Below are 24,003 nucleotides of genomic sequence, written 5' to 3' on the forward strand. Positions count from 1 at the left end.
ATAGAGTAGTCTATAAATCACCTGTAATCCGCGCAGTGAAAAAACAAGTCAAAATACAACCCTCATATTCTCTTTCTAAGTGCGTCACAGCTGCCACAATCTATAAAGAACCCCAAAGTGATTAAACCTTAAAGAATAAAGAAATATGTAGTGCTGTGAACATCAAAGTTATACATTTATATATATAAATATAAATATATATATATATTTATATTTATATATATATAGATATATATATATCTATATATATATATATATATATATATATATAGATATATAAATATATATATCTATATATATATCTATATCTACTGTATATATATATAGATATAGATATATATAGATATTTGTATCTATATATATCTATGTATATATATATATAGATAGATATATATCCCCAACAATAGCAATAATCCACCACGTACTTGCGTAGGTGAGAAACTCAAAGTTCAATATAAGAGTCTTCTCAAATTCAGTGACGTGAAGTAAAACACACAAATCTTCTTATGTGAAATGCCCAGTGTTTTAGTGCCCCACCTCTCCCCACAGGCTGAAACTCCCAGAAAAATATGCCTCTCTTACTACAAATCGGCACATGCACTCTATGATGTTGATTTACTAAAACTAGAAAGTGCAGAATCTGGTGCAGCGCCACACAGAAACCATTCAGCTTACAGGTTTTTTTTTATCAAAGCTTGAAGTGGTTCTAAAGGAGGAAGATTTTTTATCCTAATGCATTCTATGTATTACGATTAAAAAAACCTTCTGTGTGCAGCAGCTCCTCTCAGCCCCTCTAATACTTACTTGAGCCTCATCTCTCGCGATGGCCGGGAGCTCCGTGAGTCGTGTCGCGGGTCCCGCGGACTCGGTCGTCGCGGGGATACCCACGGTCGCCTCACGGAGAGGATGAAAGGGGAGATGCTGATGTAAACAGCATCTCCCCGTTCTGCCTAGTGACAGTTTTACTGATCTCTGCTCCCTGTCATCGGGAGCAGAGATCAGTGATGTGTCACAGCTAGCCCATCCCCCCTACAGTTAGAAAACACTCTCCAGTACTGACTTAACCCCTCCCCGCCCCCTAGTGATCAACCCCTTCACTGCCAGTGTCATTTACACAAGAATCAGTTCCTTTTTATAGCACTGATTGCTGTATAAATGACAATGGTCCCAAAAATGTGTCAAAAATGTCCGATGTATTCGCCATAATGTCGCAGTCACAATAAAAATCGCTGATCGACCCCATTACTAGTAAAAAAATTATTAATAAAAATGCCTTAAAACTATCCCCTATTTTGTAAACGCTATAACTTTTGCACAAACCAATTAATAAATGCTTATTGTGATTTTTTTTTTTACCAAAAATATGTAGAAGAATACGTATCGGCCTAAACTGAGGGAAAAAAATGTTTTTTTAATTATTTTTTGGGGATAGTTATTATATCAAAAAGTAAAAAATAATGCGTTTTTTTCAAAATTGTCGCATTTTTTTGTTTATAGCGCAAAAAATAAAAACCGCAGAGGTGATCAAGTACCACCAAAAGAAAGCTCTATTTGTGGGAAAAAAGGACGTCAATTTTGTTTGGGAGCCACGTCGCACGACCACGCAATTGTCAGTTAAAGCGACGCAGTGCCGAATTGCAAAAAACGCACTGGTCAGGAAATTCTTCCGGGGCTGAAGTGGTTAATTGAACAAGCTGAAGTTAGAAGCTGATTGGTTTCTATGCAGCGCTGCACTAGATTTTGCACTCTCGAATTACAGGTTTTCATGCTGATAGAGGCTGGTTTTTGCACTGTTGGCATAATATTAATGCAGTTTACTTGTGTGCACATTTTTTTTACAATCATTTTTATTAAATTTCAAAAAGCAAATACAGTAAAATCTTGGATTGTGAGCATAATTGAGTGAAAAATAATGGAAACTCAGAGGATTTGTTCCACATCCATTTATTCATAAGTCCTTCAGTTTATAGTCCATATAAAAAGATTACAGCAATGTGATTTGTGGTTGTGGTTGTGTAACCATAAAATTCCCATCCACAAATGGCAGCCTCCACAAGGGGATTAGAAGCAAAATCCAGCAGGAGCTACAGAGTATAAAAGAGAAGAGAGATGCCTCTAAGTGTAGCAATATGGTAACATTTAATGACGGTACAACATTTAGAAACTCACATGGTTGATGATTAAATGAGGCACATCTAAGTGTGCATGCATCTCGGGTAAAGCTGTCCACACAGACCATCCTTCGCACCGCAGGCTCTCACCTCTGTCAGTCTGCAATCGTGACCGGAAAGACTACCCTGCAGTAGAGTGATCTGAAAGCAAGGCTTGAAGGACTCGTGGAGCGCAGCGTAGAAATGATGATGTTGATGGCAGTGCAGAGGATGGTATATGTGGACAGCTTTACTCCGGATGCCTGCATACTTAGATGTGCCTCTTTTAATCATTAACCATGTGAGTTGCTAAATGTTGTACCTTCATTAAATGTAACCATATTGCTACACTTAGAGGTACCTCTCTTCTCTTTTATACTCAGTTGTGACATGACGCTACTTTTATATCAAGACATTGCTCATTTATTAAAGCATTTGTTAACATTAAAAAATGGATCCTGTCCCTTTAAAGCATGTTATACAGCACAGTGCTGTGTAATTTGGCCCCCTGTAACACCTGGAATACCTGGTTGACCCTGCCAATTTCTACCCTCCCCTCTGACCTGACACCGTGGTCAGCTTACATGCCTCCATCATCCACAGCTCTACTGTCTTCCTCTGTCCTCCTCTCCCCCCTCCCCTCCCAGCCTGTCAGCTGGTAACAGTGCTGCCCACCCCCCCTCCTGTTGCTGTATTTTTTTTATAAATCACACACACAGGGGCACACTGCATTAACCTCCCTGGCGGTATGATTATTTTAGATTTTTGATGCTCAAAGCGGTACAATTCTTTTGCATAGAAATTTGGCGTTTTATATTGGAGGCCTGTGATTCTTAGGAATAACACACTTAAATCTGTCCAAACAAGAGTCTAGTAGACATCCCGGGTCTGATAAACTTTGAAACACGAAATCATAAATTATAATATATATAAATAATTATAACAAATAATAATATAATAATAATAAAAAGTATTCAATAATGTAATCAAATCAAAAACACTGTAATTTGCTCAGTTGCAGAATTGTCGCTGTCATTACTTTCAGTGTTTGATGACGAATTTCCCCACAAATCACTATCGCTCAGTTCTGCAAGTGATTCTAATTTATTATGGCTGTTTTCTAGCTGGTCTAAAACCGCTTTTGATGTAAAGGGACGGTTTTGGTTGCTATGGACAATCTCCAGTTTCCAGGCAGAAAAAACAGTATATATAATATAAAACTGCATGCAGGGCACTGGACAAACCACTAGGGACAAAAGGGATGTGAAATAATTTCATACTGTAATGTAACCTGTAAGATTACAGTGTACTGTTTGTATAGTGTGTGTTTCGCTTTTTGAATTTGGCGCCGTGCTCCGTCCCTGTGCGTCGCAACAGTTGCAAGGAATGGAGCTTGGCTCTGTGATGAATCGAGCGGAGACACAGCCACCGCACACAGCGGGGAGACATCTCAGGATCCTGGGGACAAGGTAAGTAAGCTGTACCTGGATCCTGCCATGCGATCCCGAGTGTGGCTCGGGATTACCGCTTTTGGTACTGAAAATCCACCCTGAGCCACACTCAGGAATACCGTCAGGGAGGTTAAGCGACAGCGTTGATAGTATAAACATATTAGAGTGGCCTAACAACCACTTTAAGTCACAATTTATAGAAAAAGTTTGTCTTGCAAAACACTCTTAGACCAAGTTACTCTCAATCCAAGGTTTTACTATACAAAGTTTAGTCACCAGAGACAACAGGTAAATTAAAAGTTAAAGTGTAAGAAAGCAACATTAATAAAATAATAAAATAAATGTATAAATGCATACAATACAGACGTGTACATTTTAGAGCCATCATTTGTTAATCCTGGTAGACCAAGGTTTCCACATAGTTTCAAAGGCAAGTATTTTTCCTTTCCTTGATGCTAGTGTCTTTTCTAGTGAGTTTCTAGTGAGTTCTTTTTTTGTAGTGAGTTTTGACTATAGCGATTGTTTCTGACTGAATTATGTAACAGGTTTTGTTTCCATTGTGTGGTGATAGTGATTTTTGCTGCAAAGAGAATATGTCTAACAGCAATACAGGCGTTGACTGGAATAGTATCAAATTCCAAGTTTAGTACAGCTCAGAATTGCTTAGAAGGTACTAGAACAGAATAGGTGCATTTTAATGTGAGTATAGTTTTAAAGCTTTTTAATAAAGGTGGTTTTAACGGTATGCACTATGTGGTATATTTTTGTTTTCTTTAAGTAACGGTGGAGCAAATTGGTGCCTACTGAGCCTAGACCCCAGGTGGGGGATAAAAGCTTTATATGACCTCTTTAATATACAGGTTATCCATTTAAGGTGAGAGCACATATACACTTGCGGTGGAGGAGGAGTGTTGTGAATCACTGAGAATACTGCACAGTGAATAGAAGTGAATAGAAGTTCTGTGACACCTTGGGCTGGATTATTGTTTGGACAGCACAGTTGGATTATAATGATTTATGTTGACACATGGGACTACACTATTATAATTTAACTTTTTTTTATGTTTTTGCACAATACATTTTATTTATGATGTATTGTGTTTAAATGAGAGTTAATTAACTTCAGAACTACAGCCTGCATATTCCCTAAATCCAAAATATAGGCTTAAGTTATGTGTCTGGTAGAAATTGGTTAGCATCAGGGCAGTGCACTAGCACTCAAATAGGCAACAAATAGCAGGAAGCAAGGCACGTTGTATCTTGCACTAAAAATTAGAATGGGGCATCTGAGAGCCACAAACATTGTTCAATAGCTGGATAGAATGTAAGAAGCTTGGTTAGCTCACAATAGTCAGTGAGATATGAGGCAGGTATCATCTTAAAATAAACATTAGAGTGTGACAATAGCCACAAATATTGTACAGTGGCTGGACAATGAAGCTCCAGATAGAAATAAGCATCATCTGCCATCAGGAGTTTAACTTGTCAGGGTATCCAGTGACTAGATATCCTCATCAAAATTTTACTTTTGCATGGCAGTTACAAAGCCAAGTGATAATGTCCTACTTTTTTCATAGATTCACCATAAGGTAAAATAAACAGAATCCATCTGTAAAAACTTTATATCTTTGCTATGATAGCGTGAGACGGGGTGGAGACCTGAGCTACTTAGGGCACTGTGTAGGGATGAGCTGGACACCCCCCCCCCCGTTCAGTTCCGGTTCGCAGCAGAACATGTGGACAGGCAAAAAAGTTTGCCACAGGGAACATGTATCAATGCAAAAAAGTTTTAAAAATGTCAGTTTTTTCAGGAGCAGTGATTTTAATAATGCTTAAAGTGAAACAATAAAAATGAAATATTCCTTTAAATATCGTGCCTGGGGGGTCTCCTTAGTCTGCCTGTAAAGTAGTACATCTTTCCCATGTTCAAAACAGTGCCACAGCAAAATGACATTTTTAAAGGAAAAAATGTAATTTAAAATTGCTTGCGGCTGTAATGTATTGTCGGATCCCAGCAATATAGATGAAAATCCCCCAGTCCATAACAGGCCCTTTGGGTCTGGTATGAATTTTAAGGGGAACCCTGCGCCAACATTTCTTTTAAAAATGGCGTGGGCTCCCTCCAAAATCCATAACAGGCCCTTCAGGTCTGGTATGGATATTAAGGGGAACCCCGTGCCAAAATTCCCCCAAAAAATTGTGGGGTCCCCCCCAAAATCTATACCAGGTCCTTCAGGTCTGGTATGGATTTTAAGGGGAACCCCGCGCCAGCATTTTTAAAAAAAATCCATACCAGACCCTTACCTGAGCATGCAACCTGGCATGCCGCAGGAAAAGGGGGGGTGAGAGAGCACCCCCCTCCTGAACTGTACCAGGCCACATGCCCTCAACACGGAGAGGATGCTTTGGGGTCCCCCCCAAAACACCTTGTCCCCATGTTGATGGGGACAAGGGCCTCTTCCCCACAACCCTTGCCCGGTGGTTGTGGGGGTCTGCGGGCAGGGGGCTTATTGGAATCTGGAAGCCCCCTTTAACAAGGGGGCCCCCAGATCCCGACCCCCCTGGAGAATGGGTATCGGGTACATTGTACCCCTACTCATTCACCAAAAAAAGTGTCACAAAAGTAAAAATGACAGGAAACAGTTTTTGACAACTCCTTTATTAAAAAATAAAATTAAAAAAGTGTCCCGCAATGTAAATCCATCTTCAATCACATCGCCGACGGACTGAAAAAAAAACCAGGTGGGAGGCGTCCCGACGACTGCAGCCTTTTCGCGATGACAGCTGTTATATAACTGAGGTGGGGCCACCCGCTGACGTAACCGAGTGACCCTGCCCCTTCTTACGTCATGTGATGTCACATGACGTCAGGGGGGGCAGGGTCACCCATTCACATCACCGGGTGGCCTCGCCCTTGGATATATAAGAGCTGTCATCGCTGTCAAAGGCTGTAGTCAGTAGGACGCCTCCCATGGAGGCAGAGTTTTCCCTTTTTTTTTCTCGGGACCATCGGACGCCGTAATTGAAAATGGATGGACATCGTGGGACACTTTTTTAAAGGAACTGTCCTGTCATTTTTACTATTTTGACACTTTTTTTGGTGAATGAGTAGAGGTACAATGTACCCGATACCCATTCACATAGGGGGGGCGGGATCTGGGGGCCCCCTTGTTATAGGGGGCTTCCAGATTCCGATAAGCCCCCCGCCCGCAGACCCCCACAACCACCGGGCAAGGGTTGTGGGGAAGAGGCCCTTGTCCCCATCAACATGGGGACAAGGTGTCTTGGGGGGACCCTTAAGCACCCTCCCCATGTTGAGGGCATGTGGCCTGGTACGGTTCAGGAGGGGGGTGCTCTCTCGACCCCCCTTTTTCCTGTGGCCTGCCAGGTTGCATACTCAGATAAGGATCTAGAATGGATTCTGGAGGGACCCCCACGCCATTTTTTAAATAAAATTTGGCATGGGGTTCCCCTTAATATACATAACATATACCCCTTAATATACATAATGCTAAAACAGCACTAAAGCGGCAATTGTTTTTGTAGTGCTTTAGTGGCGTTTTTCGGTGCTTTTGCGGCACTTTTCCGGCACTAGCGGGGCATTATTATAAGGTTACGTGACAACGTGATCTTAAAAAAAGGAAAAAAAGACCTGTTTTGCAGCGCTTTCAAATCGCTTTTAAGGCGCTTTGGAAGTGCTGCCCATTCATTTCAATAGGCAGGGGCGTTTTGGGAGTGCTATTTATAGCACTTCCAACCTGCCCCAAAGATGCTGCTTGCAGGACTTTTTCTACATCCCGCAAGCGCACCGTGTGAGTGTGAAAGCACCCATTGCAATGAATGGGAGGCAGTTTTCAGGCTCTTTTCTGAGGCTATTTCTAGCGCTAAAATGCCTGAAAACTGCCTCATTGTGAAAGGGGTCTTAAGAGAATTTTATTTATTTAAAAACACAACCCAAGCATACATATTATGCTTACAGAATGAATTAATAAAAACAGCGTGTCAAAGTTTAGCCTGTGCAACCCAGCGTAATGTCTTCTTACCACTTTCTGGAACTTCCTGGACCACGCGGCTCCCTTGTCAATCACCGTGTACGTCATCCCGGGTTTCACTGCGGTCAGCGATTCTAGGAATTCCAGGAAGTGTTGGGAAGACATTACGCTGGGTTGCACAGGCTAAACTTTAACACACTGTTTTTATTCATTCATTCATTCAAACGACAGTATTACGCTATACAGAGCATTCCCTTGTGTTTTTCTATGTTGCACCCGATGAGTTGAGCAGTTCCTGAATGCCTTACTATCGCACTGAATATTTCTCGATACTTGTTAGTGCTGTTAATGCTGAGGTTTTTATCTTTGCCTAATTTGTTTTATATATTTTGTATTTGTATAATAGCTGCTATATTGCATGATTCTAATCTTTTGAGTGCTGGGATTAATCATACTTGTTGTGACTGATATTTTTTTATTAACTATGTAACTATGTTCAGATATTAGTGTTTGTCTTTTTCTGGTCTCCAGCTTGCAAAGACATGAGAGCAGATATCCTGTTTCTGATTGACAGTTCTGGCAGTATCAATAACAATGATTATGAGAAGATGAAAGAATTCATGAATTCCATAGTGAAACAGTCTGAAATTGGTCCAGACAGAGTTCAGATTGGCCTAATCCAGTTTAGTTCTGAAACCAAAGAAGAGTTCCCACTGAACAAATACAAAAAGAAAAATGAAATTCAAGATGCCATATCGAGTATGCAAAAATTGGATGGCGGAACCTTGACTGGAGTTGCGTTACAAGATGCATTGCCATATTTCAGCTTGGCCAGGGGAGGAAGGCCAAAAACAAAACAATATCTTATTATAGTCACAGATGGAGAGTCTTCAGATCCAGTGGAAAAACCAGCTGCTGATATTAGGAGCAAGAGTGTTGACATTTATGCTGTTGGTGTACTGAATGCAAACAACACACAGCTTTTGGAAATTGCAGGAAAGCAAGACCGTGTCTTCCTTGCGGATAATTTTGATGCTTTGGCATTTCTAAATAAGGATATCATGTTTGAAATTTGCAATCCTCAAGATCGTAAGTTTAACCCTCAGAAGATTTCTTAACAATAGCCCTAAAGTAAACCTGGCATAAAGCCTTATTAATGTAACAGCAGTAGGGAAATGCACATACCTTCTGCTAACTGCAAGTTCTCATCTTAGTGTTTATATTGATTGCTATGTCTTTATAGAGCCCTTGGAACCATAGGTCCATGGTGTACATTAGGTTTCTACTTTTGCGCAAGTTGACCTTAAACCTTACCACTCCTAGCACTGAGCCCTGCCACCTGTTATCCTGCTTACAAATCTTAAAGCCTCTACTGAGCAATAAATAGCTGCCATTTGACAGCAAATAAGGTGAAAACAGTAAAGTGGTATGTTTTATTATTTTTATGTAATAAATATATGAATACTTTCCAAATGCTGAAACCATGTAAAAAAGCATTTGATTTTCTTGCCTTTTCACTGTAAATTTAATTGTTTTCTGAGGAAATTCTGTTGCTCAGTTATTGGTTATATTAAAATAACTTCACTCAATCTCCATTACTTATTAGTGGGCCATCTTTCCTGGAGGACATAGGGCATTTGTTTTTTTTCCCCTTTCTTTAAATAGGTCAAGTTAATATTAGCAACTAGTATCTAAAGACTCTAAAGATGGCCACCTTCAGTCTATATTATGGAAATCTCAGCTATAATGATAATGAATATATTATGTTGTGTTTTTCAGCATGTAAAAGGACAGAGGTTGCAGACATCATATTTTTAGTGGACGCCTCTTCAAGCATCACCGTTTCGCAATTTAAAGTTATGCAAAGGTTTATGGAAGCTGTAGTAAATGACTCCATGGTTGGGAAGGAAAATGTCCAGTTTGGTGCTGTAACCTATGGAACAACACCTGAAGAACAATTTCCTTTGAAAGCTCATTCCTCCAAATCTGAGGTCCGCAAGGCTATATATTCTTTGAAACGAAAAAAGGAATTTACATATACTGCAACAGCTTTAATGTACACCCAAGAAAGGTTTGATCCAATTTATGGCGGTCGTCCTGGAGTTGCACGGATTATAATTCTCATTACCGATGGGGAAACAACTCTTGCAGACAGACCGAAATTAGATACAGTACCTCAATCTTTAAGAAACAATGGTTTTATAATCTTTGCTGTTGGAGTTGGTGGAGCCAAACGAGAAGAGCTTGAGAAAATTGCTGGACAGCCAGATAGATGGTTCTTAGTAAATAATTACACTAGCTTGGAAGCTTTGCATGAGAATATAACACATATTGTTTGTGATCAGTCTAAACCGGGTAAGTAAATTGCATAATCTACATGAAAGAATGTTATTACATTGTATATTTTTTTCTCATATGTAGCTGTATTTATTTATCTGTTAAAAAACTTTGGACGGTGGCTGTACAAAAGCACAAAACTTAGCAATACAAAACTTGCAAGTCTCTGATTTGATGTCACACCTTAAAGGATAACTCGACCTTTCTGGAAAAAATATAGCAAAAAAAAAAAAAATTTCCCAGAAGTCTGTAGACACAAGTCAAATTTTATGCACCCTCTGCAAAAGGAATTTCAGTTTTGGTGAAATACTTGCCAAGGCTTAAATACTTCTAAAAGGAGGCATAGCCTACAGCTTTTTTTCATTCGAACCCTGGCGTGGGTTAGCCAGTGTATTAGCTGATTATAATAAACCAGTCCCCCCCCCCATTTAGATTGAGTCTACAAAGGACCTGGTGAAACAAACAGCTATACTACTTCTTTAGAACAATAAAAGTTAGGAATCTGCTAGACATCCTTAGTGATTTGTCTCAACAATTTGGTAGTCTAGTTTTTTTTAGTCGGTGAAGCCATTGGGGCTAACTTTCATGTTGCTTATGACAGGTTTCCTTTAAACAGGTGTAGGTTTAAACAAAAATATACTTTTGTGTGAATCTGGTATTTTTTCACATAATTTAGTTTCGGTTCACACTGCATCTGATTTTAATCCAACCTTCAGTGCAATTGTGTGATGCAGCTTGGAAGCTACTTGGATGTGCTTTGCATATTCTATGGGACCAGAATTGAGCTGGAATAGTACCAAAGTAGCACAGGACCCTTTTCCAAAATCGTGCTGAATTTATGTGAACAGGCACCATTAAAAATAATGTGATTTCCATTGTCATGCAATTCTGTGCCACTCAAGTCACATCTGAAATGACACAAGTGTGAACCGGGCCTTAGTTCACACTTGTTCCACAAAAAAAGGCATTACTAAAGAATGCTGATCATCAGTAGGGATGAGCTTCGAGTTCGAGTTGAACTCATGTTCGACTCGAACATCGGCTGTTCGCCAGTTCGCCGAACAGCGAACAATTTAGGGTGTTCGTGGCAAATTCGAATGCTGCGGAACACCCTTTAAAAGTCTATGGGAGAAATCAAAAGTGCTAATTTTAAAGGCTTATATGCATGGCATTGTCATAAAAAGTGTTTGGGGACCTGGGTCCTGCCCCAGGGGACATGGATAAATGCAAAAAAAAGTTTTAAAAATGGCTGTTTTTTCGGGAGCAGTGATTTTAATAATGCTTAAAGTCAAACAATAAAAGTGTAATATTCCTTTAAATTTCATACCTGGGGGGTGTCTATAGTATGCCTGTAAAGGGGCGCATGTTTCCCGTGTTTAGAACAGTCCGAGAGCAAAATGACATTTCAAAGGAAAAAAGTCATTTAAAACTACTCGCGGCTATAATGAATTGCCGGTCCGACAATACACATAAAAGTTCATTGATAAAAACGGCATGGCAATTCCCCACAGGGGAACCCCGAAGCAAAATTAAAAAAAAAAATGACGTGGGGGTCCCCCTAAATTCAATACCAGGCCCTTCAGGCCCTTAACCATGGACTAGTGTGTCCCCCACTGTGCAGCCAAAGAGAATTCCGGTTCCCCTAGGGGCGTGACGGTGGAACCGGAAGTCTCTTTCGCTGCACAGTGGGGGACACACTAGTCCATGGTTCATCCCCGGATTTCCATCTTCACCACCCCTCCGGATCATCTACTATCACCCACCACCCAAGCCTGTTTTGACCCAATTGGATGTATGTCCCCTTGGGTCCACTGGATCCGGTAAGCCTTCTTATTGTCGGTGGTGGTGTTCTTCTTTTGTCTTCACTTCAGATGTCACGCATTTATTGATTTGTTCCTCACATGAAGTCACTTAAATTATATGGACCATTAGTCTTTATGAGTCTTATAAATATGGAGGACTTCCTTCTAAGTTTTTCTTAGATGTTTTCACTGCTTGTTGGGTACAAAAGTACCCCTACCATTTCACAAAAAAACTGTCAACAATGTTAAAAATGACAAGAGACAATTTTTGACAATTCCTTTATTTAAATGCTTCTTCTTTCCATCTTCTTTCTTCTAATTTCTTTCTTCCTTCATCCTTCGGTTTCTTCCTCCATCTTCTTCTTCTTCTGGTTCTTCTGGTTCTTCCTCCGGTGTTCTCGTCCAGCATCTTCCTCCGTGGCGTCTCCTTCTCTTTATCTTCTTTTCTTCATCTTCTTCTCCGGGCCGCTCCACATCCATGATGGCATGGAGGGAGGCTCCCGCTGTGTGATGCTTCTCCTCTTCTGACGGTTCTTAAATAACGGAGGGAGGGGCCACCCGGTGACCCCGCCCCCCTCTGACGCACAGAGACTTGATGAGGACTTCCCTGTGGCATTCCCCTTGACGTCAGACGGGTCACCCGCCCTCCGTTATTTAAGAACCGTCAGAAGAGGGGAATCGTCACACAGTGGGAGCCTCCCATCCAATCGTGGATGCGGAGCGGCCCGAGAAAAGAAGATGAAGAGAAGAAGGCACCGCTGAGGAAGATGCTGGACGAGAAAACCGAAGGAAGAACCAGAAGATCCAGAAGAACCAGAAGAAGAAGAAGAGGGAGAAAGAAACCAAAGGAAGATAGAAGATAGAAGAAAGAAGAAAGAAGAAGCATTTAAATAAAGGAATTGTCAAAAACTGTCTCTTGTCATTTTTAACATTTTTGACAGTTTTTTTGTGAAATGGTAGGGGTACAAGTACCCCCTTACCATTTCACACAGGGGGGATGGCCGGGATCTGGGGGTTCCCTTGTTAAAGGGGGCTTCCAGATTCCGATAAGCCCCCCGCCCGCAGACCCCCACAACCACCGGCCAAGGGTTGTGGGGATGAGGCCCTTGTCCTCATCAACATGGGGACAAGGTGCTTTAGGGGGGACCCCAAAGCACCCTCCCAATGTTGAGGGCATGTGGCCTGGTACGGTTCAGGAGGGGGGACGCTCTCTCGTCCCCCCTCTTTTCCTGCGGCCTGCCAGGTTGTGTGCTCAGATAAGGGTCTGGTATGGATTTTTGGGGGGACCCCACGCCAATTTTTTTTTTCATTTTGGCACGGGGTTCCCCTTAAAATTCATACCAGACCTGAAGGGTTTGGTATGAATTTTGAGGGGGAGCCCTACGTCATTTTTTTTTTAATTTTGGCATGGGGTTCCCCTTAATATCCATACCAGACCTGAAGGGCCTGGTATTGAATTTAGGGGGACCCCCCACGTCATTTTTTTTTTAAATTTTGGTTCGGGGTTCCCCTGTGGGGAATTCCCATGCCGTTTTTATCAACTTTTTTGCATTGATCCATGTCCCCTGGGGCAGGACCCAGGTCCCCAAACCCTTTTTAGGACAATACCATGCAAATTAGCCTTTAAAATGAGCACTTTTGATTTTGAACGTTCGAGTCCCATAGACTTCAATGGGGTTCTAACGTTCTTGCGAAGTTTTGGTCTGTTCGCAAGTTCTGGTGCGAACCGAACCGGGGGGGTGTTCGGCTCATCCTTAATCATCAGTAATGATGCTTAGTTTTTGATTTATCAGAAAGATGTTAGATTTGAAGGTTATGTCAACCTGTTTGGTTTGTTTTCCAGCGTAAGCAGCTATTATACAAAAACTAAGTTTTTTCCTTATATGTTTTCAAATGTCTAAACTATACAGTACCTGTTGCAGTGAAGTTTATATAAGACTGGGATTGCCATAAGATTTTTACAAATGCAAGAGTATCATTGTACTTACTTGAACTCTCGTAGGCTACTGTGTTAGTGGGGTTCTAAGTACTGCTTTTCCTAAAATGATTCTAAACTGCAGCCATGTGGTGGATATATGGTTTAAAACTTGCATCAGTGCAAGTAACACAATAGTAAAATCTGCCTAATTCATTTTTGAATTTTCAAGGGCATCATTAATCGCTTCAGCTCCGGAAGGCCTTACCCCCTTAATGACCAGGCCATTTTTTGCTATATGGCACTGCATTGCTTTAACTGACAATTGTGCGGTCGTGCGACACTGTACCCAAATAAAATTGATGTTCTTTTTTTCCCACAAATAGAGCTTTCTTTTGGGAGTATTTGATCAACTCTGCATTTTTTATGTTTTGCGCTATAAACAAAGCCTGACAATATTGAAAAAAGAACTATATTTTTTACTTTCTGCTAAAAAACATTCCCAATAAAAAAAATGTAAAAAATCTAATTTCTTTATCAATTTAGGCCAATAGGTATTCTACTACATATTTTTGGTAAAAAAAATCCCAATAAGCGTATATTGATCGGTTTGCGCAAAAAGTTATAGCGTCTACAAATTATGAGATAGAATTATGGACTTTTTAAAATTGTTTTTACTAGTAATGGCGGCGATTAGCGATTTTTAGTGGGACTGCGACATTGCGGCAGACAAATTTGACACTAAGTGACACTTTTTGGTGACCAATGACACCAATACAGTGATCAGTGCTAAAAAAATGCACTGTCACTGTATAAATGACACTGGCAGGGAAGGAGTTAACATCAGGGGCAATCATGGGGTCAGGTGCGCTCCTGGGGAGTGATTTCTAACTGTATGGGGGACAGATGCACTTAAAGTGGTTGTAAACCCTTTTTTACAACTTTATGCTACAGATAAGCCTATATTAAGGGTATAAAGAGTTTTCTTTCTAGCAGCTTGTGACAGTACCTCGCCCTCCTCGGTGGTAGGAAGAGGTTCACACTGACACTGGTATGCTGCAGAGCTGGTAGTCTTCCTGCATGGTGCCCCTAGTCCCATTATAGACTTCTTTTAGGTTGCACATTTTTACTGCATGTTGTGAAAATGCACAAAAAATGTCCTGCATACTGTATCTTTGGTGCACTCTTAGAAAATGCAGCAAAAATGTGCAACCTAAATGAAGTCCCAGGGACAGCAGCTAAAGATACCCGTCGGTACACCAGCACTGCAGTCAAACACAGCACACCAGTGTGAGCCCAAAGGCTCGCTTGTCGCAGGCACTGCCACTCCACTGAAAAGCGATCCATGCTCGGGTCACTTTTCTGAGGCATTTGACAGGCAGTGTGAAGCGGTCTCTTTCTCTCTGTGCAGGCAGTGTGAAGTGGCCTCTCTCTCTCTCTGTGCAGGCAGTGTGAAGCGGTCTCTCTCTCTCTATGTAGGCAGCGTGAAGCAGTCTCTCTCTCCTCTCTCTGTGCAGGCAGTGTGAAGCAGTCGCTCTCTCTCTCCCTCTGTGCAGGCAGTGTGAAGCGGTCTCTCTCTCTCTGTGCAGGCAGTGTGAAGCGGTCTCTCTCTCTGTGCAGGCAGTGTGAAGCGGTTTCTCTCTCTCTGTGCAGGCAGTGTGAAGCAGTCTCTCTCTCTCTCTGTGCAGGCAGTGTGAAGCAGTCTCTCTCTCTCTGTGCAGGCAGTGTGAAGCGGTCTCTCTCTCTCTCTGTGCAGGCAGTGTGAAGCGGTCTCTCTCTGTGCAGGCAGTGTGAAGCGGTCTCTCTCTCTCTCTCTCTGTGCAGGCAGTGTGAAGCGGTCTCTCTCTGTGCAGGCAGTGTGAAGCAGTCTCTCTCTCTCTCTGTGCAGGCAGTGTGAAGCAGTCTCTCTCTCACTCTGTGCAGTGTGAAGCGGTCTCTCTCTCTGTGCAGGCAGTGTGAAGCGGTCTCTCTCTCTCTCTCTCTCTCTCTCTCTCTCTCTCTCTCTCTCTAGGCAGAGTGAAGCGGTCTCTCTCTCTCTCTGTGCAGGCAGTGTGAAGCGGTCTCTCTCTCTCTCTGTGCAGGCAGTGTGAAGCGGTCTCTCTCTCTGTGCAGGCAGTGTGAAGTAGTCAATCTCTCTGTGCAGGCAGTGTGAAGCGGTCTCTCTCTCTCTCTCTGTGCAGGCAGTGTGAAGTGGTCTCTCTCTCTGTGCAGGCAGTGTAAAGCAGTTTCTCTCTCTCTGTGCAGGCAGTGTGAAGCAGTCTCTCTCTCTCTCTGTGCAAGCAGTGTGAAGCGATCTCTCTCTCTCTCTGTGCAGGCAGTGTGAAGCGGTCTCTCTCTGTGCAGGCAGTGTGAAGCAGTCTCTCTCTATCTCTGTGCAGGCAGTGTGAAGCAGTCTCTTTTCTCTCTCTCTCTCTCTCTCTGTGCAGGCAGTGTGAAACGGTCTCTCTCTCTGTGCAGGCAGTGTGAAATGGTCTCTCTCTCTGTGCAGGCAGTGTGAAACGGTCTCTCTCTCTGTGCAGGCAGTGTGAAGCGGTCTCTCTCTCTCTCTCTGTGCAGGCAGTGTGAAGTGGTCTCTCTCTCTGTGCAGGCAGTGTGAAGCAGTCTCTCTCTCTCTCTGTGCAAGCAGTGTGAAGCGATCTCTCTCTCTCTCTGTGCAGGCAGTGTGAAGCGGTCTCTCTCTGTGCAGGCAGTGTGAAGCAGTCTCTCTCTCTCTCTGTGCAGGCAGTGTGAAGCAGTCTCTTTTCTCTCTCTCTCTCTCTCTGTGCAGGCAGTGTGAAACGGTCTCTCTCTCTGTGCAGGCAGTGTGAAATGGTCTCTCTCTCTGTGCAGGCAGTGTGAAACGGTCTCTCTCTCTGTGCAGGCAGTGTGAAGCGGTCTCTCTCTCTCTCTCTGTGCAGGCAGTGTGAAGTGGTCTCTCTCTCTGTGCAGGCAGTGTGAATCGGTCTCTCTCTCTCTGTGCAGGCAGTGTGAAGCGGTCTCTCTCTCTCTCTCTGTGCAGGCAGTGTGAAGCGGTCTCTCTCTCTCTCTGTGCAGGCAGTGTGAAGCGGTCTCTCTCTCTGTGCAGGCAGTGTGAAGCTGTTTCTCTCTCTGTGCAGGCAGTGTGAAGCTGTCTCTCTCTCTGTGCAGGCAGTGTGAAGCAGTCTCTCTCTCTGTGCGGGCAGTGTGAAGCAGTCTCTCTCTCTCTGTGCAGGCAGTGTGAAGCGGTCTCTCTCTCTCTCTCTGTGCAGGCAGTGTGAAGCGGTCTCTCTCTGTGCAGGCAGTGTGAAGCGGTCTCTCTTTCTCTGTCTCTGTGCAGGCAGTGTGAAGCGGTCTCTCTCTGTGCAGGCAGTGTGAAGCAGTCTCTCTCTCTCTGTGCAGGCAGTGTGAAGCAGTCTCTCTCTCACTCTGTGCAGGCAGTGTGAAGCGGTCTCTCTCTCTGTGCAGGCAGTGTGAAGCGGTCTCTCTCTCTGTGCAGGCAGTGTGAAGCGGTCTCTCTCTCTCTCTGTGCAGGCAGTGTGAAGTGGTCTCTCTCTCTCTCTGTGCAGGCAGTGTGAAGCGGTCTCTCTCTCTCTCTCTCTGTGCAGGCAGTGTGAAGCGGTCTCTCTCTCTGTGCAGGCAGTGTGAAGCAGTCTCTCTCTCTGTGCAGGCAGTGTGAAGCGGTCTCTCTCTCTCTCTGTACAGGCAGTGTGAAGCTGTCTCTCTCTCTGTGCAGGCAGTGTGAAGCAGTCTCTCTCTCTCTGTGCAGGCAGTGTGAAGCGATCTCTCTCTCTCTCTCTGTGCAGGCAGTGTGAAGCGGTCTCTCTCTGTGCAGGCAGTGTGAAGCAGTCTCTCTCTCTCTGTGCAGGCAGTGTGAAGCAGTCTCTCTCTCTCTCTGTGCAGGCAGTGTGAAGCGATCTCTCTCCCTCTCTGTGCAGGCAGTGTGAAGCGGTCTCTCTCTGTGCAGGCAGTGTGAAGCAGTCTCTCTCTCTCTGTGCAGGCAGTGTGAAGCAGTCTCTCTCTCTCTCTGTGCAGGCAGTGTGAAGCGATCTCTCTCTCTCTCTCTGTGCAGGCAGTGTGAAGCGGTCTCTCTCTGTGCAGGCAGTGTGAAGCAGTCTCTCTCTCTCTGTGCAGGCAGTGTGAAGCGGTCTCTCTCTCTCTCTCTGTGCAGGCAGTGTGAAGCGGTCTCTCTCTGTGCAGGCAGTGTGAAGCGGTCTCTCTTTCTCTGTCTCTGTGCAGGCAGTGTGAAGCGGTCTCTCTCTGTGCAGGCAGTGTGAAGCAGTCTCTCTCTCTCTGTGCAGGCAGTGTGAAGCAGTCTCTCTCTCACTCTGTGCAGGCAGTGTGAAGCGGTCTCTCTCTCTGTGCAGGCAGTGTGAAGCGGTCTCTCTCTCTGTGCAGGCAGTGTGAAGCGGTCTCTCTCTCTCTCTGTGCAGGCAGTGTGAAGTGGTCTCTCTCTCTCTCTGTGCAAGCAGTGTGAAGCGGTCTCTCTCTCTCTCTCTCTGTGCAGGCAGTGTGAAGCGGTCTCTCTCTCTGTGCAGGCAGTGTGAAGCAGTCTCTCTCTCTGTGCAGGCAGTGTGAAGCGGTCTCTCTCTCTCTCTGTACAGGCAGTGTGAAGCTGTCTCTCTCTCTGTGCAGGCAGTGTGAAGCAGTCTCTCTCTCTCTGTGCAGGCAGTGTGAAGCGATCTCTCTCTCTCTCTCTGTGCAGGCAGTGTGAAGCGGTCTCTCTCTGTGCAGGCAGTGTGAAGCAGTCTCTCTCTCTCTGTGCAGGCAGTGTGAAGCAGTCTCTCTCTCTCTCTGTGCAGGCAGTGTGAAGCGATCTCTCTCCCTCTCTGTGCAGGCAGTGTGAAGCGGTCTCTCTCTGTGCAGGCAGTGTGAAGCAGTCTCTCTCTCTCTGTGCAGGCAGTGTGAAGCAGTCTCTCTCTCTCTCTGTGCAGGCAGTGTGAAGCGATCTCTCTCTCTCTCTGTGCAGGCAGTGTGAAGCGGTCTCTCTCTGTGCAGGCAGTGTGAAGCAGTCTCTCTCTCTCTGTGTGCAGGCAGTGTGAAGCAGTCTCTTTTCTCTCTCTCTCTCTGTGCAGGCAGTGTGAAACGGTCTCTCTCTCTGTGCAGGCAGTGTGAAATGGTCTCTCTCTCTCTGTGCAGGCAGTGTGAAACTGTCTCTCTCTCTGTGCAGGCAGTGTGAAGCGGTCTCTCTCTCTGTGCAGGCAGTGTGAAGGGGTCTCTCTCTCTGTGCAGGCAGTGTGAATCGGTCTCTCTCTCTCTCTCTGTGCAGGCAGTGTGAAGCGGTCTCTCTCTGTGCAGGCAGTGTGAAGCGGTCTCTCTCTCTGTCTCTGTGCAGGCAGTGTGAAGCGGTCTCTCTCTGTGCAGGCAGTGTGAAGCAGTCTCTCTCTCTCTGTGCAGGCAGTGTGAAGCAGTCTCTCTCTCACTCTGTGCAGGCAGTGTGAAGCGGTCTCTCTCTCTGTGCAGGCAGTGTGAAGCGGTCTCTCTCTCTGTGCAGGCAGTGTGAAGCGGTCTCTCTCTCTGTGCAGGCAGTGTGAAGTGGTCTCTCTCTGTGTAGGCAGTGTGAAGCTGTCTCTCTGTGCAGGCAGTGTGAAGCTGTCTCTCTCTCTCTGTGCAGGCAGTGTGAAGCAGTCTCTCTCTCTCTGTGCAGGCAGTGTGAAGCTGTCTGTCTCTCTCTGTGCAGGCAGTGTGAAGCGGTCTCTCTCTCTCTCTCTGTGCAGGCAGTGTGAAGCGGTCTCTCTCTGTGCAGGCAGTGTGAAGCGGTCTCTCTCTCTGTCTCTGTGCAGGCAGTGTGAAGCGGTCTCTCTCTGTGCAGGCAGTGTGAAGCAGTCTCTCTCTCTCTGTGCAGGCAGTGTGAAGCAGTCTCTCTCTGACTCTGTGCAGGCAGTGTGAAGCGGTCTCTCTCTCTGTGCAGGCAGTGTGAAGCGGTCTCTCTCTCTCTGTGCAGGCAGTGTGAAGCGGTCTCTCTCTCTCTCTGTGCAGGCAGTGTGAAGTGGTCTCTCTCTCTCTCTGTGCAGGCAGTGTGAAACGGTCTCTCTCTCTCTCTCTGTGCAGGCAGTGTGAAGCGGTCTCTCTCTCTGTGCAGGCAGTGTGAAGCAGTCTCTCTCTCTGTGCAGGCAGTGTGAAGCGGTCTCTCTCTCTCTCTCTGTGCAGGCAGTGTGAAGCTGTCTCTCTCTCTCTGTGCAGGCAGTGTGAAGCAGTCTCTCTCTCTCTGTGCAGGCAGTGTGAAGCGATCTCTCTCTATCTGTGCAGGCAGTGTGAAGCGGTCTCTCTCTGTGCAGGCAGTGTGAAGCAGTCTCTCTCTCTCTGTGCAGGCAGTGTGAAGCAGTCTCTCTCTCTCTCTGTGCAGGCAGTGTGAAGCGATCTCTCTCCCTCTCTGTGCAGGCAGTGTGAAGCAGTCTCTCTCTGTGCAGGCAGTGTGAAGCAGTCTCTCTCTCTCTCTGTGCAGGCAGTGTGAAGCAGTCTCTCTCTCTCTGTGCAGGCAGTGTGAAGCGGTCTCTCTCTGTGCAGGCAGTGTGAAGCAGTCTCTCTCTCTCTCTGTGCAGGCAGTGTGAAGCAGTCTCTTTTCTCTCTCTCTCTCTCTCTGTGCAGGCAGTGTGAAACGGTCTCTCTCTCTGTGCAGGCAGTGTGAAATGGTCTCTCTCTCTGTCCAGGCAGTGTGAAACGGTCTCTCTCTCTGTGTAGGCAGTGTGAAGCGGTCTCTCTCTCTCTCTCTGTGCAGGCAGTGTGAAGTGGTCTCTCTCTCTGTGCAGGCAGTGTGAATCGGTCTCTCTCTCTTTGTGCAGGCAGTGTGAAGCGGTCTCTCTCTCTCTGTGCAGGCAGTGTGAAGCGATCTCTCTCTCTCTCTGTGCAGGCAGTGTGAAGCGGTCTCTCTCTGTGCAGGCAGTGTGAAGCAGTCTCTCTCTCTCTCTGTGCAGGCAGTGTGAAGCAGTCTCTTTTCTCTCTCTCTCTCTCTGTGCAGGCAGTGTGAAACGGTCTCTCTCTCTGTGCAGGCAGTGTGAAATGGTCTCTCTCTCTGTGCAGGCAGTGTGAAACGGTCTCTCTCTCTGTGTAGGCAGTGTGAAGCGGTCTCTCTCTCTCTCTCTGTGCAGGCAGTGTGAAGTGGTCTCTCTCTCTGTGCAGGCAGTGTGAATCGGTCTCTCTCTCTTTGTGCAGGCAGTGTGAAGCGGTCTCTCTCTCTCTTTGTGCAGGCAGTGTGAAGCGGTCTCTCTCTCTGTGCAGGCAGTGTGAAGTGGTCTCTCTCTCTCCCTGTGCAGGCAGTGTGAAGCGGTCTCTCTCTTTCTCTGTGCAGGCAGTGTGAAGCGGTCTCTCTCTCTGTGCAGGCAGTGTGAAGCAGTCTCTCTCTCTGTGCAGGCAGTGTGAAGCGGTCTCTCTCTCTGTGCAGGCAGTGTGAAGTGGTCTCTCTCTCTCCCTGTGCAGGCAGTGTGAAGCGGTCTCTCTCTTTCTCTGTGCAGGCAGTGTGAAGCGGTCTCTCTCTCTGTGCAGGCAGTGTGAAGCAGTCTCTCTCTCTGTGCAGGCAGTGTGAAGCGGTCTCTCTCTCTCTCTGTGCAGGCAGTGTGAAGCTGTCTCTCTCTCTGTGCAGGCAGTGTGAAGCAGTCTCTCTCTCTCTCTGTGCAGGCAGTGTGAAGCGATCTCTCTCCCTCTCTGTGCAGGCAGTGTGAAGCGGTCTCTCTCTGTGCAGGCAGTGTGAAGCAGTCTCTCTCTCTCTGTGCAGGCAGTGTGAAGCAGTCTCTCTCTCTCTGTGCAGGCAGTGTGAAGCGATCTCTCTCTCTATCTGTGCAGGCAGTGTGAAGCGGTCTCTCTCTGTGCAGGCAGTGTGAAGCACTCTCTCTCTCTCTCTGTGCAGGCAGTGTGAAGCAGTCTCTTTTCTCTCTCTCTCTCTCTCTCTGTGCAGGCAGTGTGAAACGGTCTCTCTCTCTCTCTGTGCAGGCAGTGTGAAATGGTCTCTCTTTCTGTGCAGGCAGTGTGAAACGGTCTCTCTCTCTGTGCAGGCAGTGTGAAGCGGTCTCTCTCTCTCTCTCTGTGCAGGCAGTGTGAAGCGGTCTCTCTCTGTGCAGGCAGTGTGAAGCAGTCTCTCTCTCTCTGTGCAGGCAGTGTGAAGCGATCTCTCTCTCTATCTGTGCAGGCAGTGTGAAGCGGTCTCTCTCTGTGCAGGCAGTGTGAAGCACTCTCTCTCTCTCTCTGTGCAGGCAGTGTGAAGCAGTCTCTTTTCTCTCTCTCTCTCTCTGTGCAGGCAGTGTGAAACGGTCTCTCTCTCTGTACAGGCAGTGTGAAGCTGTCTCTCTCTCTGTGCAGGCAGTGTGAAGCAGTCTCTCTCTCTCTGTGCAGGCAGTGTGAAGCGATCTCTCTCTCTCTCTCTGTGCAGGCAGTGTGAAGCGGTCTCTCTCTGTGCAGGCAGTGTGAAGCAGTCTCTCTCTCTCTGTGCAGGCAGTGTGAAGCAGTCTCTCTCTCTCTCTGTGCAGGCAGTGTGAAGCGATCTCTCTCCCTCTCTGTGCAGGCAGTGTGAAGCGGTCTCTCTCTGTGCAGGCAGTGTGAAGCAGTCTCTCTCTCTCTGTGCAGGCAGTGTGAAGCAGTCTCTCTCTCTCTCTGTGCAGGCAGTGTGAAGCGATCTCTCTCTCTCTCTCTGTGCAGGCAGTGTGAAGCGGTCTCTCTCTGTGCAGGCAGTGTGAAGCAGTCTCTCTCTCTCTGTGCAGGCAGTGTGAAGCGGTCTCTCTCTCTCTCTCTCTGTGCAGGCAGTGTGAAGCGGTCTCTCTCTGTGCAGGCAGTGTGAAGCGGTCTCTCTTTCTCTGTCTCTGTGCAGGCAGTGTGAAGCGGTCTCTCTCTGTGCAGGCAGTGTGAAGCAGTCTCTCTCTCTCTGTGCAGGCAGTGTGAAGCAGTCTCTCTCTCACTCTGTGCAGGCAGTGTGAAGCGGTCTCTCTCTCTGTGCAGGCAGTGTGAAGCGGTCTCTCTCTCTGTGCAGGCAGTGTGAAGCGGTCTCTCTCTCTCTCTGTGCAGGCAGTGTGAAGTGGTCTCTCTCTCTCTCTGTGCAAGCAGTGTGAAGCGGTCTCTCTCTCTCTCTCTCTGTGCAGGCAGTGTGAAGCGGTCTCTCTCTCTGTGCAGGCAGTGTGAAGCAGTCTCTCTCTCTGTGCAGGCAGTGTGAAGCGGTCTCTCTCTCTCTCTGTACAGGCAGTGTGAAGCTGTCTCTCTCTCTGTGCAGGCAGTGTGAAGCAGTCTCTCTCTCTCTGTGCAGGCAGTGTGAAGCGATCTCTCTCTCTCTCTCTCTGTGCAGGCAGTGTGAAGCGGTCTCTCTCTGTGCAGGCAGTGTGAAGCAGTCTCTCTCTCTCTGTGCAGGCAGTGTGAAGCAGTCTCTCTCTCTCTCTGTGCAGGCAGTGTGAAGCGATCTCTCTCCCTCTCTGTGCAGGCAGTGTGAAGCGGTCTCTCTCTGTGCAGGCAGTGTGAAGCAGTCTCTCTCTCTCTGTGCAGGCAGTGTGAAGCAGTCTCTCTCTCTCTCTGTGCAGGCAGTGTGAAGCGATCTCTCTCTCTCTCTGTGCAGGCAGTGTGAAGCGGTCTCTCTCTGTGCAGGCAGTGTGAAGCAGTCTCTCTCTCTCTGTGTGCAGGCAGTGTGAAGCAGTCTCTTTTCTCTCTCTCTCTCTGTGCAGGCAGTGTGAAACGGTCTCTCTCTCTGTGCAGGCAGTGTGAAATGGTCTCTCTCTCTCTGTGCAGGCAGTGTGAAACTGTCTCTCTCTCTGTGCAGGCAGTGTGAAGCGGTCTCTCTCTCTGTGCAGGCAGTGTGAAGGGGTCTCTCTCTCTGTGCAGGCAGTGTGAATCGGTCTCTCTCTCTCTCTCTGTGCAGGCAGTGTGAAGCGGTCTCTCTCTGTGCAGGCAGTGTGAAGCGGTCTCTCTCTCTGTCTCTGTGCAGGCAGTGTGAAGCGGTCTCTCTCTGTGCAGGCAGTGTGAAGCAGTCTCTCTCTCTCTGTGCAGGCAGTGTGAAGCAGTCTCTCTCTCACTCTGTGCAGGCAGTGTGAAGCGGTCTCTCTCTCTGTGCAGGCAGTGTGAAGCGGTCTCTCTCTCTGTGCAGGCAGTGTGAAGCGGTCTCTCTCTCTGTGCAGGCAGTGTGAAGTGGTCTCTCTCTGTGTAGGCAGTGTGAAGCTGTCTCTCTGTGCAGGCAGTGTGAAGCTGTCTCTCTCTCTCTGTGCAGGCAGTGTGAAGCAGTCTCTCTCTCTCTGTGCAGGCAGTGTGAAGCTGTCTGTCTCTCTCTGTGCAGGCAGTGTGAAGCGGTCTCTCTCTCTCTCTCTGTGCAGGCAGTGTGAAGCGGTCTCTCTCTGTGCAGGCAGTGTGAAGCGGTCTCTCTCTCTGTCTCTGTGCAGGCAGTGTGAAGCGGTCTCTCTCTGTGCAGGCAGTGTGAAGCAGTCTCTCTCTCTCTGT

At 46.3% G+C, this 24,003-nt stretch overlaps 1 protein-coding gene across 2 annotated transcripts in view; it reads left to right on the top strand.

Annotated features, from left to right (window-relative positions):
• LOC141144549 (collagen alpha-4(VI) chain-like) overlaps positions 1–24,003 on the top strand; it is a 418,531-nt gene that overhangs the window by 145,227 nt on the left and 249,301 nt on the right. For both annotated transcript variants that reach the window (XM_073630331.1, XM_073630330.1), the window contains exons 9-10: positions 8,125–8,682; positions 9,373–9,948. In XM_073630331.1, the coding sequence (XP_073486432.1) occupies positions 8,125–8,682; positions 9,373–9,948 (1,134 nt within the window). The remainder of the gene's footprint in view (positions 1–8,124; positions 8,683–9,372; positions 9,949–24,003) is intronic.

Source organism: Aquarana catesbeiana, linkage group LG05 (assembly GCF_042186555.1).
Source record: "Aquarana catesbeiana isolate 2022-GZ linkage group LG05, ASM4218655v1, whole genome shotgun sequence".
Lineage (NCBI taxonomy): Eukaryota > Metazoa > Chordata > Amphibia > Anura > Ranidae > Aquarana > Aquarana catesbeiana.